Source organism: Syngnathus scovelli, chromosome 8, assembly GCF_024217435.2.
Source record: "Syngnathus scovelli strain Florida chromosome 8, RoL_Ssco_1.2, whole genome shotgun sequence".
Classification (NCBI taxonomy): Eukaryota; Metazoa; Chordata; class Actinopteri; order Syngnathiformes; family Syngnathidae; genus Syngnathus; species Syngnathus scovelli.
This window is the reverse complement of record NC_090854.1, coordinates 2349407-2364687: the sequence shown is the minus strand read 5'-3', so window position 1 is coordinate 2364687 and position 15281 is coordinate 2349407. Positions and strand designations below refer to the sequence as shown.

General features: G+C 45.2%; 1 protein-coding gene across 13 annotated transcripts in view; it reads left to right on the top strand.

Moving 5' to 3' along the window:
* The first annotated feature begins 519 nt into the window (after positions 1–519).
* Positions 520–15281, top strand: part of LOC125973212 (interleukin-10 receptor subunit beta) — a 165289-nt gene continuing 150527 nt past the window's right edge. For 3 of the 13 annotated variants that reach the window (XM_068651635.1, XM_068651634.1, XM_068651633.1), the window contains exon 1: positions 532–2296. In XM_068651635.1, coding sequence (XP_068507736.1) covers positions 2257–2296 — 40 coding nt within the window. In that variant the 5' untranslated portion in view covers positions 532–2256. Of the gene's footprint in view, positions 2297–15281 lie in introns of all 13 variants that reach the window. The other 10 variants (XR_011087264.1, XM_068651641.1, XM_068651638.1 and 7 more) reach the window with 8 other exon arrangements.

The window sequence follows — 15281 nt, the reverse complement described above, 5'->3', positions numbered from 1 at the left end:
TCACCCTCCCCAGGTGGGACTTTTTTTTTTTTTTTCTGTAGCTCAGGTAGTGTGGCAAATTTGAACAGGTTCCCTCATTCCTAGCCCAAGTTACAGGGGGGGAACATATCCTCACATAACCCTGTAACTTGGGCTAGGAATGAGGGAACCTGTTCAAATTTGCCACACTACCTGAGCAGACCCCCAGGAAGACAGAAAAAAAAAAAACAGTTGGAGTCTAGGACTCACCGTTCTCAAAATAAGGGGGGGAACATATCCTCACGGGGCACCCATGAGGATATGTTCCCCCCCCCTGTAACTTGGGCTAGGAATGAGGGAACCTGTTCAAATTTGCCACACTACCTGAGCAGACCCCCAGGAAGACAGAAAAAAAAAAACAGTTGGAGTCTAGGACTCACCGTTCTCAAAATAAGGGGGGGGGGGGGGAACATATCCTCACGGGGCACCCGTGAGGATATGTTCCCCCCCTGTAACTTGGGCTAGGAATGAGGGGGAACCTGTTCAAATTTGCCACACTACCTGAGCAGACCCCCAGGAAGACAGAAAAAAAAAGCCAGTCGATGTCCAGGACTCACCGTTCTCAAAATGGGAGGGGGGCACAAATATTCACGGCTTGACATTTTTTATAGCGTTCCTGTTACAATTTTTATCCCACCACCTTTCACTTTGCTTGGGACAAAAGGAGCCTTCAGAACTGAAATTTCTTCAATTATTCATTCAAATCAATTCACTCAAATCATTCTCGTTATGAAAGATTTGATCACAAAACGTGTGTGGCTTTTTCTTAAATGAACACGTTTGACATTGCTATAGTGTCAGCTTTTAATTATATTGCGCTGTCATTTTAAAGCAAATTAATAAATGCAACAATATTAATTTGCTTTGAAAATACCTGAGTAATAAAATGGATGGATGAATGATGATCACAATTAAGTATAAAGTCTCCTTTGTAATATATATTCCTTGTAGCATGTAACGGTACCCAAGAGGAGTTTCTTTGCATCGAGGTTTATGCAAAGAGCTCACGTAATTATATCGTTGCTTTTGGGTGAAATAAATGTGTTCCGTCTGTATGACTGGTCTTTGAATGCACCCCGCTTCAATGGCAGAACGCGGATGAATTTAAAGACATCAAATGAGAATAATCCGTTATAAAAATTAAAATTGACTGACGCAAACGTGAATTCGTCATGTTTTTATTGAAAACAACATAGTGCTGACGTCGTACGACGCCGTACGGCATCGGTTTTTCGCTTTCCAAACAAGGCGTGCGCGCTCCCGCGGCAGGGGGAACAAAATCTCACGGGGGAACCAAATCGAGCACAACACCTGAAGCCATGTCAGAAAGCTCGGTGCACACTCACAAATGCGTTTACGTACTAAGTAGTAGGAATCCCGCGCACTCCGCGCTCTATTTCCATCAGTGCCGAATTTCGAGTGTGGGCTGTGACGTCAACATTCTCGTTATTCGCGCGCTGAGCTTTCAGATACCATCCATCCATCCATTTTCTGAACCGCTTAGTCCCCACGGGGGTCGCGGGCGTGCTGGAGCCTATCCCAGCCGTCATCGGGCAGTAGGCGGGGGACACCCTGAACTGGTTGCCAGCCAATCGCAGGGCACACAGAGACAGACAACCAATCGCACTCACACTCACACCTAGGGACAATTTGGAGTCTTCAATCGGCCTACCAAGCATGTTTTTGGAATGTGGGAGGAAACCGGAGTGCCCGGAGAAAACCCACGCGGGCCCGGGGAGAACATGCAAACTCCACACAGGGAGGGCCGGAGGTGGAATCGAACCCGCACCCTCCTAACTGTGAGGCGGACGTGCTACCCAGTGCGCCACCGAGCCGCCCTTATACAAAACATTTGAATATTAATTTACACAGATTTAAATTACTTTTAAATTCATGTTTGGTTTTAGTTGCACTTTTACTTAATTTTGGCTTTTTGAACTTTTGACTCGTACGGGAAATCATAATCTAGACACGGCGGGAACGATCAGCCGTAGCCTCATCCGCATTCCTATCTGAAGACGGCGGTAGTGCACGATAAAAGTTGTTTGAAGGTGGTCATAGAGCGAGAGAAAGAGAAAGCGAAAGAGAGAGAGAGCTAGAGAGAGCGCGTGAGTGTAGGGGGTTTGTTAGAAGCCGAATTTACTTTTGCCCCCACCCCAGATGTCTTACAAATTCAATTGATTAAGATAGTTTAACAGGTTTTGGAATCTTTTGGCGGCATGAAATGATGCAGTCAAAATGGCTTTCCTCCTAATATGCTTTCACTTCGTCGCGCAAGGTAAGTGCCAAACTTTACTAAATTCTGCTCTATTGAACTACTCGTCATGACAATTTTTAACGTGCCATTATTTATAAAACGTTAAGGAACTCGTACTCAATGAGTTCAACGTTATTTGGGTCGGGGTGTACCCTTCATTGCATAAGTGTACAGTGTATACGTAGAGCCAATATTCATTCTCTCGCATTCAGTAGCTCCTGTTCCTAGTAGCCAGAGAAGTAAATAACCAAAACGTCACACAGGTTAACAGTAACATTTGAGTAACCTGCTAATTGCCCAATGACGACATTAAACGCACGCACGCACGCACGCACGCACGCACGCACACACACACACACACACACACACACACACACACACACACACACACACACACACACACACACACACACACACACACACACACACACACACACACACACACACACACACACTACTTGTCAGGAAAAATATTGCACAAGTACAAACCCTATGATTGTGAATACTTGTGAACAATGAAATGTTTTATTTTCTTAGTTCTTCAAGAAAGCATATCCATCTTTGTGTTTTAAAGCAAAACAAAGCATACATGGACATCAATAAGCAACTCGCAGATCATCTGTGTGTGCGTGAGAACGAAACGACAAACGGTTCTGAATGATACTGTTGGATTTTATCCACAATTTAGGGAGCGCGCTATCTGCGCCTCACGGCAAAAGCCATTGCCAATCACCTGTTATCCAATTTACTCACTGCGTGCTCGTTTGATTTCTTCAGATTTAGGAAAATGCTAAGACACTGAAGCAGGAATTAGACTTACACAGGTTGGTTGAGTTCAATCACAATTCTTGTTCAGAAAGCTCTGTTTTCAGGAAAGTACAATACAGCGCTGGGCCTTTCAAGAGCGGAAAGTCTCCATTCAGAAAAGGCAACGTTCAGGGTTCTTTGGTCAGCTTATATTCAGTTGCACATGCCAGTGTGGGCCGAGTTTGATGGGTGATGAGTCTTTGGGGCGGGGCAAGTTCGCAGGAGAGTCTGATTCCATGGGAGTGGGTGCTGGTTCGGTGAGAGCTGGTTCCGTGGGGTTGGGTGCTGATTATGGGCGATTCGATGTGTGGGGGCTGTTGTTTTCCGTCTTTCAGCCTTGATGATCATCTTTGGCTTGGCTGTCTCCCTCTGGCACCTGCTGGTTTTATCTCCAAGTGACCTTCCTGTAAACATTCTCCTCCATTCTTGCACATACACTGTCGCACCTCATCCATTCATCATTCTTTCAATTTTGTCATTTTGTACGGAATTATGTGAGCTTTTGGCTGTGACATCATCAATTTATTAATGTTCCCTGACTACGCAAAGTTTGTACTTACCACTTAACCATGTTTTTGTTTGTTCTTTTGATCTCCATGTACTTGCTTACGTCATCATATTCTTAGTTTAATCATGCTTCAACCATATCTTTTCTTTGTTAGGCAAAATATTTCCCTCTGTCCAGAACGTTCAGTAGTAATCGAAAACTGGCATCTAGCATTAGTCAAAACATAAGATACAATCAAGTACTGAACATTTTTAGACGACTTTGGCAGTGTCCGTGATTTAGAAAATCATCAGGCATGCATTAAACAGTTCCTTAAGGGTCATTAAGCTATTCAGGCAATATATCAAAAAACATTTATTTCAAAGTGCTCAGAAATATATACGTATATTAGATCATAAAGTCATAAAAACCTTTCTCATTACCACAAAAATGTCTAGTTATGTCTTCTTTATTGATTTGGTGTGTAGGTATAATTATATGCTTAAAATGTTTCTTTTATTTATTTAATATGTGAATATACTTGTCTGCTTATGTACTTTATTCAATGAGGTTTGAGCATATCTGTTTTTGTAGCTAGGCAGGACTTTTTGTATTTCGACCCCATTTCTTCACTCTCTCTGTTGACCTCAGTTTAATTGAGGTCACCAAAACCATTGATACCACCAGGGTCCCTCTGTTGGCACACCATGTCTATCTGTGGAGCCGCTTCAAGTCCCTCTGTGGGGCCGCCAATGAGTGAGAAAAATAAATATGGATAAAATTCATACCCAGACATTTGTAAAAGATGGAGAGTGGAAAGGCAATTGGCCTAGACGACATTCCAGTGACAGCATGGAACTATCAAGGAGAGGTGGCAGGGGAGATTCTTAAAAAGCGAGAAGATTCCTGGAAAGGTGCTGACTCCTATTTTTTATTTCAGGCCACGGCGATGCGCAGAACTGTAGTAGCTACAGAGGTGTTATGTTGATTAAGCAAAGCATGAAGTTATGGGAAAGAATGTTAGAAGCGAGGCTTGGAGGCGTACCGTGCCAAGCGGTCCTCTGAGGATGCCATCTGCTCTGCCCTCCACTCGGCCCTCACCCACCTGGAGAGAAAGGACTCATATGTGAGGTTGCTGTTTGTGGACTTCAGCTCTGCCTTCAACACCATTGTGCCGCAGCGACTCATCCGCAAACTCGACGAGCTGGGCCTCAGTACCTCCCTCTGCAACTGGATACTGGACTTCCTCTGTCAGAGGCCTCAGGTGGTGCGTGTTGGCGACAAAATCTCCGCCAGCATCACGCTGAGCACGGGGGCCCCCCAGGGCTGCATGCTCAGTCCATTGCTCTTCACCCTGCTGACGCATGACTGCACTGCGACCTACAGCGACAACCACATAGTGAAGTTTGCTGACGACACGACTCTGGTGGGTCTCATCACGAAAGGCGACGAGACTCGGTACAGGTCGGAAGTTGACCTTCTGACCACGTGGTGCAGGGACAACAACCTCCTGCTGAACGTCAATAAGACCAAGGAAATCATTGTTGACTTCCGGAAGGGTCACACAACACACCTGCCGCTGATCATCGACGATGCTGTGGTGGAGAGGGTGAGCTGCACCAAGTTCCTGGGGGTGCACATCAGTGAGGACCTCTCCTGGTCCGCAAACACCTCGTCACTGGCAAAGAAAGCTCAGCGCTGCCTGTACTTCCTGCGGAAGCTCAGGCGTGCATGTGCTCCTCAGGCAGTCCTGTCTACATTCTACCATGGCACCATTGAGAGCGTCCTCACCAGTTGCATCGCTGTCTGGGGTGGTAACTGCACTGAACAGAACTTGAAGGCCCTGCAGCGCATAGTGAATACGGCTAGTAAGATTATTGGTGCTTCGCTCCCCTCCCTGAAGGACATTTACACCTCCCATCTCGCCCGCAAGGCAACCTCGATTGCCAGAGATGTGAGTCACCCGGTTCACTTTTTGTTTGACCTTCTGCCCTCTGGGAAGAGGTACAGGAACCTGCGCTCCCGCACCACCAGACTCGCCAACAGCTTCTTTCTCCAGGCTGTTAGGGCCCTGAACTCGCTACCCCCTTCTGCGTAGCGTGCGGCACTGTTGCGCTATTTTCGGGAATGTCTGCTGTACGCGCACTTGCTCCTTTTTTTTCTGCTCCTCTTATTTATTTATTTATTGTTGTGTTATTTATTCATTATTTATTCAGCACGCTTTTGTTATACTTGTTTACTTGTTTGTCTGTTGTGAGCCATGTCTTGTCACCGTGGGATAGGGGGGAACGAAATTTCGGTTTCTTTGTGTGTCTTTGGCATGTGGAGGAATTGACAATAAAGCTGACTTTGACTTTGACTTTGACTTTGACTTGGAAATCTCTACTGGCCAAAATAATGGAGAGTGTGGGTGAGATGAAGATGTTGCAGGACATGCAGATGGTTGGTGTGACAGGACAGAAAGATATGGAAACGATTGCATAAGTTCAGCTCAGTGGCCTAGTAGTAGAGTGTCCGCCCTGAGACTGGAAGGTTGTGGGTTCAAACCCCGGCCGGCCGGGTCATACCAAAGACTATAAAAATGGGACCCATTGCCTCCCTGCTTGGCACTCAGCATTAAGGGTTGGAATTGGGGGGTTAGATCACCAAATGATTCCCGAGCGCGGCACAGCTGCTGCTCACTGCTCCCCTCTCCCCCAGGGGATGGATTAAAATCACATGGGGATGGGTTAAATGCAGAGGACAAATTTCACCACACCCAGATGTGTGTGTGTGACGATGATCATTGGGGGACTTTATCCACCTGTTCCTGATTCGTTTCTAGTCTGTATGTTATTGTTCCAATTTTTTACATTTAATACTCTCCCACCTATTTGGTCCTATCTTGTAAAGGTCTACAATTTATTATAAGCTATTTTAAAACTCTCCACACTTGTTACCAGGCTTTGGCTCCATTTCACGCTGTTGTCTCCCATTCACTTCATTTCTGCCGAGCTGCTTCTTCTCCTCCGTCTAGCATGTTGAAGACTTAAAAACCATCAAATCTGAAAACACTTAAAATCTCACAATTCCCCCCTTTGTTTTTGTTTTGTTTTTTCCCTCCCCCTTTTGACACATTCTAAAAAATGTGTCACTATGGTTAAAAAGTAAAAATAACAATGCCCATGGTAACATACCCATCGCCAGCTGGACTTTGGTTTACCTCCAGATGCCATCCTGGCTTAGAATCACCAATTCTCAGTCCCTGAAACTCGACTGGCAGCATCTCACATGGCTGTACGAACAAAAGCCATCGCCCTCCTGTAGCTGTGCATGCAGCTCTCCGCACAATAAACATTCATAATACCAAAAAATAAAAATAAAATTCATAATGATAAACAAAAAATAATCCACACCCGGGCGCATGTCACACGTATGAAATTGAAAACTGGAACCTGCCGAGCCTGTCCTGAAAACGATCACATTTACAAACTCATTATGAAAAGTAAGGGGTTAGTTGTTAATGTATGTTCACAGACATGACACAAAATTCTCCAAGATTGCAGTTGACAACCTGCAAAGTAAACACGAGTTTAACAAATAAAGCACAATCTGCTCCCTGGGTTGCTGTTAGAGGCTGCAATACAATTAGGTAAAACATCAAAACAAAGCAAGTCATCACAAATTCCGTCACGTACATTTCGTCACACTGTCAGGTAAGTCCAGAGTTGTTGTCATACTCTGTCTTGGCTCAGAGTCTTGATTGTCAATGCTTGTATAGTCACGTCTAGTCATAATCTTGAAATGGGCCTTCTCCATTGAAGTCTTTTGTTGTCAATGGTGCCCCAGAGTAATCCTAAACCCATATTTAGTCCAAAATTAGCCCTGATAAATCTTGATTTTTCAAATCTGTAGTATCTTTATATTTTTCAGGTGAGAGGAATGTTATCCTCTGCTGTGATCACATCACCCCAACCTTGAATCATGTTAACCATTCACAATACACAAACACCACACCACAAGTACAGACTTGACATTCATACACCATTACAGACAAACTGTCATCCCACAACACACACATAAAAACATAAAATATTAAATTGTAAAAGGAACCCTCCCTACGCAAAATTTTCTCCTCAATTAAAATTTCCCTATTTTTATTTTAAATCCAAAATAAATATCTAATTGTCTGGTCTCCTGTCCTCTCATTGTTTGCCAATATGCATAATGCTGGAACATGATTTAACTCCCCATTTAGTTTGCTCATATCTCACACTTAGACTAACTATTTGACATTTTGTGTTGAGCTGTAATTTCAATATTTCCACCTTCCCATATTTCTTCCACTAAACAGTTCCATTTTGCTTTCAGTTTAAATTCAGCCCTCCAAATAACTACCTCTGGCAAAGAACCAAAAATGTATAGAGCACTCCCTTTTACTGTTACCTTGTTCCTTCATTCATCTCCTCACAAGCATTACTGACCCTCCTAAAAAATAATGATACTAAAAATAATGTTTAAAAAAAACAATATACACAGCTTCCTCCTGCCACTTACACTATCACCTTGAAGATTAAAGTTCTCATTTTTGTTGATGCCAATTCTTAGAATTAAAAAGAAATGCTTACTCTTGATAATGGAGTCACGCTATATCACAAATTTTGAAAACCTTCTTCCACGTTCCCCCTTTGTACCTATCAAAACCAATTAGAAATATTTTTGCTGTCATGATCATCATTGTGGCCCTCACACTTATTGTTCCTGTACTTTAAATTGTCAATTTTTGTACATTTGAAGCCCTTTGAGGCTTGTTTGTGGGCTATATAAATAAACTTCACTTGGCTTGACTTTATTATTCAACTTCTCCTGCATTCTTCTGCCTCTATTTATATATATATATATATATATATATATATATATATATATATATATATATATATATATATATATATATATTCATAGCTTAACCACTTCCACGTAACCCATCTGATTCACTTTATTCCACTCCCAACACACTCCACATACTCATGCCAAATATTCTAAACATTCACGGTCCCCGAGAAATTCAGAAACCCCAATCCAATCTTTCACCATCCATTCTTCATGGCACCTCCAAATATCCCTTATCCACTTCCACACAATACCTTCAATTTATCTTCTTTCACTTCCTAGATTCAAATTTCACATCCTCACTTCCAACATTGCGGTAAAATTTTGCAAAGTTTCATTTTTCCCTTCTAATTTCTTCTAGTTTTCCTTTCTTCTTTTTTTTTCCCACTGACTCAACCCATTTCAATTTTTTAACTGTTCATTGTTTGCCTACCTATTCCAAAACTTCCCGCTTGTGAAAAATTTCTAATTTTCAACTTTAAAATTCACGCCCAATTTTACCAAATTCTTTCTATATTTTCATCCATTTTCTGACCAATTCAACACGTTCCAAATTTAAACATAATCTTGTAGCATTTCCCGAATTTTTATTCAGCCTCTTCGCTTTCACACGCAATTTCTACAGAAATTACAATTTCTAGTTATTATTGTTAATCCTCCGTGACCGTCGTAAGGACAAGCCGCACCAGTAATGGATGGATGGATGGATTGTTAATCCTAACCCCAAGTGCCTATCATAAATTGCCATTTAAATCAATTGTCGCAAGGGTCATGTCAATGTATTTGTTATTTAAAGCCCTACTGTATTCTTTTTTAATTAAGTAGTGCCCTGTATTACTATTTTGCTGACTATCCAGAATTCCAAATTTCGTATGGCCCCTCACCCCTTCAAGCTCAAATTTGCATCCTATAAATCAGTCGCAATTAGAGATGCACCGATCCGATATCTGGATCGGATATCGGCCCCGATATCAACAAAATAGATGGATCGGGTATCGGAAAATGCAGCCGATCTGTGAGCCGATCCTTTCCTTAATCCTTTCCTATTGGGACGCGGGCTACGTCATACGTCAGCAGCACGTGTGCCGCATGCCACGAAAGTTTTCTTAACAAACGCAAACATGGAGCGAACGAAAGAGTCAGCTGTGTGGAGGCACTTTAAACTGAACACGCCAACTAGCTCGACGGCAGTTTGTAATGTCTGCAAAGCTAATGTTGCCAGGGGTGGTGGTAGTACTGCCAGTTACAGTACTACCAATTTAATTAAGCATCTCCAGAAACAACACGCAACGGAGCACCGGGAGTTCCAGCAGTTGAGCAGATCAAAGGGAGCGGGAGGTGGACCTGCACAGCAGTTAACGTTAGCAGATGCACTGCAAAGACGGGAGAAATTCCCAGGCAATAGCTCGAAAGCTATGAGAATTACTGAGAAAGTGCTGGAATTCATGGTTTTGGATGGACAACCAATGAGTGTTGTTGAAAACGAGGGCTTCCGACGTTTACTTGAGCACCTGGAGCCACGGTACAATTTGCCATCGCGCAAGTATTTTTCTGAGACCGCACTTTCAGAAATGTATGAGAAAGTGTGCGAACACTTGTCACAAGAATTAAGAGCTGTAGATGCCATGAGCTTCACAGCTGATATCTGGAGCTCGGAGGTGTGCCCCATGTCTATGTTGAGTTTAACTGCACTGGTTAGACAGGAATCACACCCCTCGCAGTGCCGTGCTGCAAGCTAAAAACTTCCCCGGAGCACACAACGGTGACACAATTTTGACTGCCATTAAGGCAATGTTTGATAAGTGGAATATTCCGCTCAACAAAGTGCATGTCATTCTCAGGGACAATGCCAGCAATATGAAAAAGGCCATGGAAAAGATGGGAGTGTGCAGCTTGGGCTGTTTTGCTCACACACTACAGCTCGTTGTTAACGAGGGGCTAATATCTCAGCGAAGTGTGACCGATGCGATTGCAAACGGCCGACAGATTGTGAAACATTTCAAACATTCTCCACTTGCTTATTCACGGCTATATGACGCCCAACTCCAGATGCAAATGCAACCTAAACGCTTACAACAAGACGTTAGAACAAGATGGAACAGCACCTACTCCATGATACAGAGTCTGCTGGAACAGAAGCGCGTACTAGGTGCCTATTTTGTGGATTATAATCTGCCCACAACACTGACTGCTAACCAGTGGGCCTTGCTGGAGAAAACTAGCACTGTTTTGGAACCATTTGAAGAGCTGACCAGGAAAAGAAGCTCATCCACCGCCTCCACTGCTGATGTCATTCCAGCCATCACTGTCCTCAAGCGCATCCTGACCAAGGAAGACGAGGCAGATGCCGGCATTAAAACGATGAAAAAGACCCTGCTCCAAGCTGTCAAACAACGTTTTGACTCAGTAGAAGATGAGCTTCTGTACGCCCTGGCCACTTTGCTGGACCCAAGATATAAGGACAGGTAACATATTTTAAGCTAACATACTCAACAGGCCGTGAGCTATTGGCTGTAATATAATCACAACATATCATGGTCTGAAGTGAGCTATTGCTTTTATATAACAGATACCAAGTATGGCAATATGAAAGTTATAGACACCTAAGCTGTTCTATGTCTGTTTCAGATACTTTACAAGTGAGACCTCCACCAAGCATGCAAAAGATGCACTGTTGAAGGAGCTTGAAGACAGGGGCTTGACCAGCACAGCAGGAGCAGCGGAGGCTTCACAGCGACCAGAGAAGATCCCTCGGATGGAGACTGCAGCAGAAGCAGTAGCAGCTCCAAGCAAGAGCAGTTTCATGGAAGCATTTGAGCAAATTCTGGAGGAGAGTGAGGATGCAGATGCAGCAAGCAGCTCAAGCCCTGCAGTTCAACTGAATGAAGATTTAGCTGAGAAAACCATTACTGGGAAGCCAACAAACATCGGCTACCTGATCTTGCTGCTACTGCCAAAAAGTATCTCTGTGCCCCCTGCACCAGTGTGGAAAGTGAGCGATTTTTCAGCACAGTTTCCAACACTGTGAATGACAAGTGAAACAGACTGACTGCAGACAGAGCAGAAATGCTTGTCTTCTTGACAAAGAATTAGTCATTGCTGCTTAAGTGAGCATTAATGAGGGGTTGAGACTGCACAAGTTTCAGAGCACCAGGCCATGAATGGTGCGATTGCACTATGTAGAGACATGTTTACATTGCTTGATTATTGTATTTGACCAAGTCACTTGTTTATTCTCTTGTCCCGATGATATATTTTATTTTTAATTCCACTCTGCACTTTCAGTATTTAGAAATATTTGTGTTCGACTGAGCAGAGCTTGTTTTCAGGGAGCACTTCTCATTGCTGCTTAAATGAGCATTTAGAGCATCAACAGGTCATGAGTGGTGTGGAATGGCACCTAATGTTTACATGTTTACTATTTATTTTAATATTTGGTTACTGTATGCTTGATCACCCTTTCTATATTTGCCCAGTGCAGTTTCAGCTGCAACATTTGTTTTTTTTTTTTAAAGAAGTTTGTATCCTAATTTACTTGAATTTAAATGCTGATACACTTTATTGCTGCTGTTGCACAATTTTTGTTACAAATAAATACTTCATTACATTAATCTGCTTTATCTTGTTACATTTTGTCTTAGGAAATAACCGTGTAGTCATGCCTGATGCCATTGCCTTTAGTCTTTTCTGTTCCACATGTAGAGGCATGTGTTAGGGTTTTCAGGTTAGTTTGATCCTATGATTATGTTGGAATGTAGACTGTAATGATTAAATCAATCATGTCTTGCCCTCACAATGTAATGATTAAATCAATCACGTCTGGCCCTCACAATGCAGAGTAAGATGAAGTGGTTGCTTCCTCTGCTTGATTGACCAGCTGCAGGGGAAGCAATCAAAGTTGTTCTGTTTCCCACAATAGTGTAAAACACCCCCTGCTCTGATCTTATCAGAGGCCGGGGGTTCACCAAACCTGTCCACTCCCACCCCCACTCTGTTCCTCCTAATAAATATGCCCTTGCAGGGAGGAGACTTTTAGACTTCATTCGATAATCGCTGTTCAGACAGCGACGAATGGACTCTCCACCTGCAGGTGTCTAAAAGAACTTGCTTGTCTCCTGTTTGGTTCTTGCAAAATAAGTTGGAGTGAGCAAATCTCTAACAGCATGTAGCTTGTTAAGTCAACCATAATATCAAAGTCAAAGTCAAAGTCAAAGTCAGCTTTATTGTCAATTTCTCCACATGCCAAAGACACACAAAGAAACCGAAATTTCGTTCCCCCCTATCCCACGGTGACAAGACATGGCTCACAACAGACAAACAAGTAAACAAGTATAACAAAAGCGTGCTGAATAAATAATGAATAAATAAAACAACAGTAAATAAATAAATAAATAAATAAATAAATAGGAGGAGCAGAAAAAAAAGGAGCAAGTGCGCGTACAGCAGACATTCCCGAAAATAGCGCAACAGTGCCGCACGCTACGCAGAAGGGGGTAGCGAGTTCAGGGCCCTAACAGCCTGGAGAAAGAAGCTGTTGGCGAGTCTGGTGGTGCGGGAGCGCAGGCTCCTGTACCTCTTCCCAGAGGGCAGAAGGTCAAACAAAGAGTGAGCCGGGTGACTCACATCTCTGGCAATCGAGGTTGCCTTGCGGGCGACATGGGAGGTGTAAATGTCCTTCAGGGAGGGTAGCGAAGCACCAATAATCTTACCAGCCGTATTCACTATGCGCTGCAGGGCCTTCAAGTTCTGTTCAGTGCAGTTACCACCCCAGACAGCGATGCAACTGGTGAGGACGCTCTCAATGGTGCCACGGTAAAATGTAGACAGGACTGCCTGAGGAGCACATGCACGCCTGAGCTTCCGCAGGAAGTACAAGCGGCGCTGAGCTTTCTTTGCCAGTGACGAGGTGTTTTCGGACCAGGAGAGGTCCTCACTGATGTGCACCCCCAGGAACTTGGTGCAGCTCACCCTCTCCACCACAGCACCGTCGATGATCAGCGGCAGGTGTGTTGTGTGACCCTTCCGGAAGTCAACAATCATTTCCTTGGTCTTATTGACGTTCAGCAGGAGGTTGTTGTCCCTGCACCACGTGGTCAGAAGGTCAACTTCCGACCTGTACCGAGTCTCGTCGCCCTTCGTGATGAGACCCACCAGAGTCGTGTCGTCAGCAAACTTCACTATGCGGTTGTCGCTGTAGGTCGCAGTGCAGTCATGCGTCAGCAGGGTGAAGAGCAATGGACTGAGCACGCAGCCCTGGGGGGCTCCCGTGCTCAGCGTGATGCTGGCGGAGATTTTGTCGCCAACACGCACCACCTGAGGCCTCTGACAGAGGAAGTCCAGTATCCAGTTGCAGAGGGAGGTACTGAGGCCCAGCTCGTCGAGTTTGCAGATGAGTCGCTGCGGCACAATGGTGTTGAAGGCAGAGCTGAAGTCCACAAACAGCAACCTCACATATGAGTCCTTTCTCTCCAGGTGGGTGAGGGCCGAGTGGAGGGCAGAGCAGATGGCATCCTCAGAGGACCGCTTGGCACGGTACGCAAACTGGAAAGGGTCAATGGTGGGGGGGAGAACGGACTTGATGTGCTCCATGACCAGCCGCTCAAAGCACTTCATGATGATGGGCGTCAGTGCCACAGGGCGGTAGTCATTGAAGCAGGACGGTGCAGGATTCTTTGGCACAGGAACGATGGTGGCAGCCTTGAAACACGAGGGGACGATGGCCTGCTGCAGGGAAACGTTAAAGATGTCCGTGAAGACACCCGACAGCTCCCCAGCACAGTCCTTCAGCGCTCGACCCGGGATGTTGTCAGGGCCCGCCGCCTTACGGGTGTCAATAGCGGCAAGCGCCCTCCTCACACCGTCGGCAGAGAGGCGCAGGGGCTGCTCGTGTGGGGGGGGAGTGGACTTCAGTGGGCAAGTGCTGTTCTGGGCGTCGAAGCGAGCAAAGAAGCGGTTCAGATCGTTCAGCAGACGGACGTCGCCCTCACAGGTCCTCGGCGCGGGCTTGTAGTCCGTGATGGTCTGAATGCCCCGCCAAAGGCTACGTGCGTCCTTGCTGTCCTTGAAGTGGGTGGAGACCTTGCACGAGAACGCCTTCTTCGCTTCTTTGATGCCTCGGGACAGGTCGGCCCTCGCTGTCCTCAAGCCAGCCTCATCCCCCGCTCTGAAAGCCTTGTCCCTGGCCCTCAACAGTCTGAGGACAGCCCCCGTCAGCCACGGCTTCCAGTTCGCGCGAGTGACGACGGATTTCGAGCAAGTCACATCATCGATGCACTTTGTGATGTAAGAGGTAACAGAGTCAGTATACTCCTCTATGTCCGTCCAATCGTTGTAGGTGGCTGCCTGCTTAAACAAGTCCCAGTCAGTGGTGTCGAAGCAGTCACGAAGTGCATCGGAGGCACCCTCAGGCCACACTCGAACCTGCCTCCGAACCGGCCTGGATGCCTTTACCAATTGTCTGTATGCGGGCAAAAGCAAAACGGTGAGATGGTCAGAAAGCCCCAGATGGGGGAGGGGGGTGGCTTTGAAAGCTCCCTTTTGCGCCGAGTAGACTAGGTCCAGGAAGCTGTCTCCACGTGTCGGAAAGGGAACATGCTGGTGAAGCCTCGGGAAAACAGACTTCAGGTTGGCATGATTGAAGTCTCCAGCGAAGATGGTGAAACCGTCAGGGTGCGCTGTTTGCTGTTCACTGACAGCCTGGTACAGTTCACCAAGCGCCGCGATCCTGTCTCCTTCGATGTTGGAAGGCGGGATGTATACCGCGACTAGCGGAATCGCGGTAAATTCCCTCGGCAGATAAAAAGGACGGCACTTAATGATCACAAACTCCACAAGCGGCGAGCA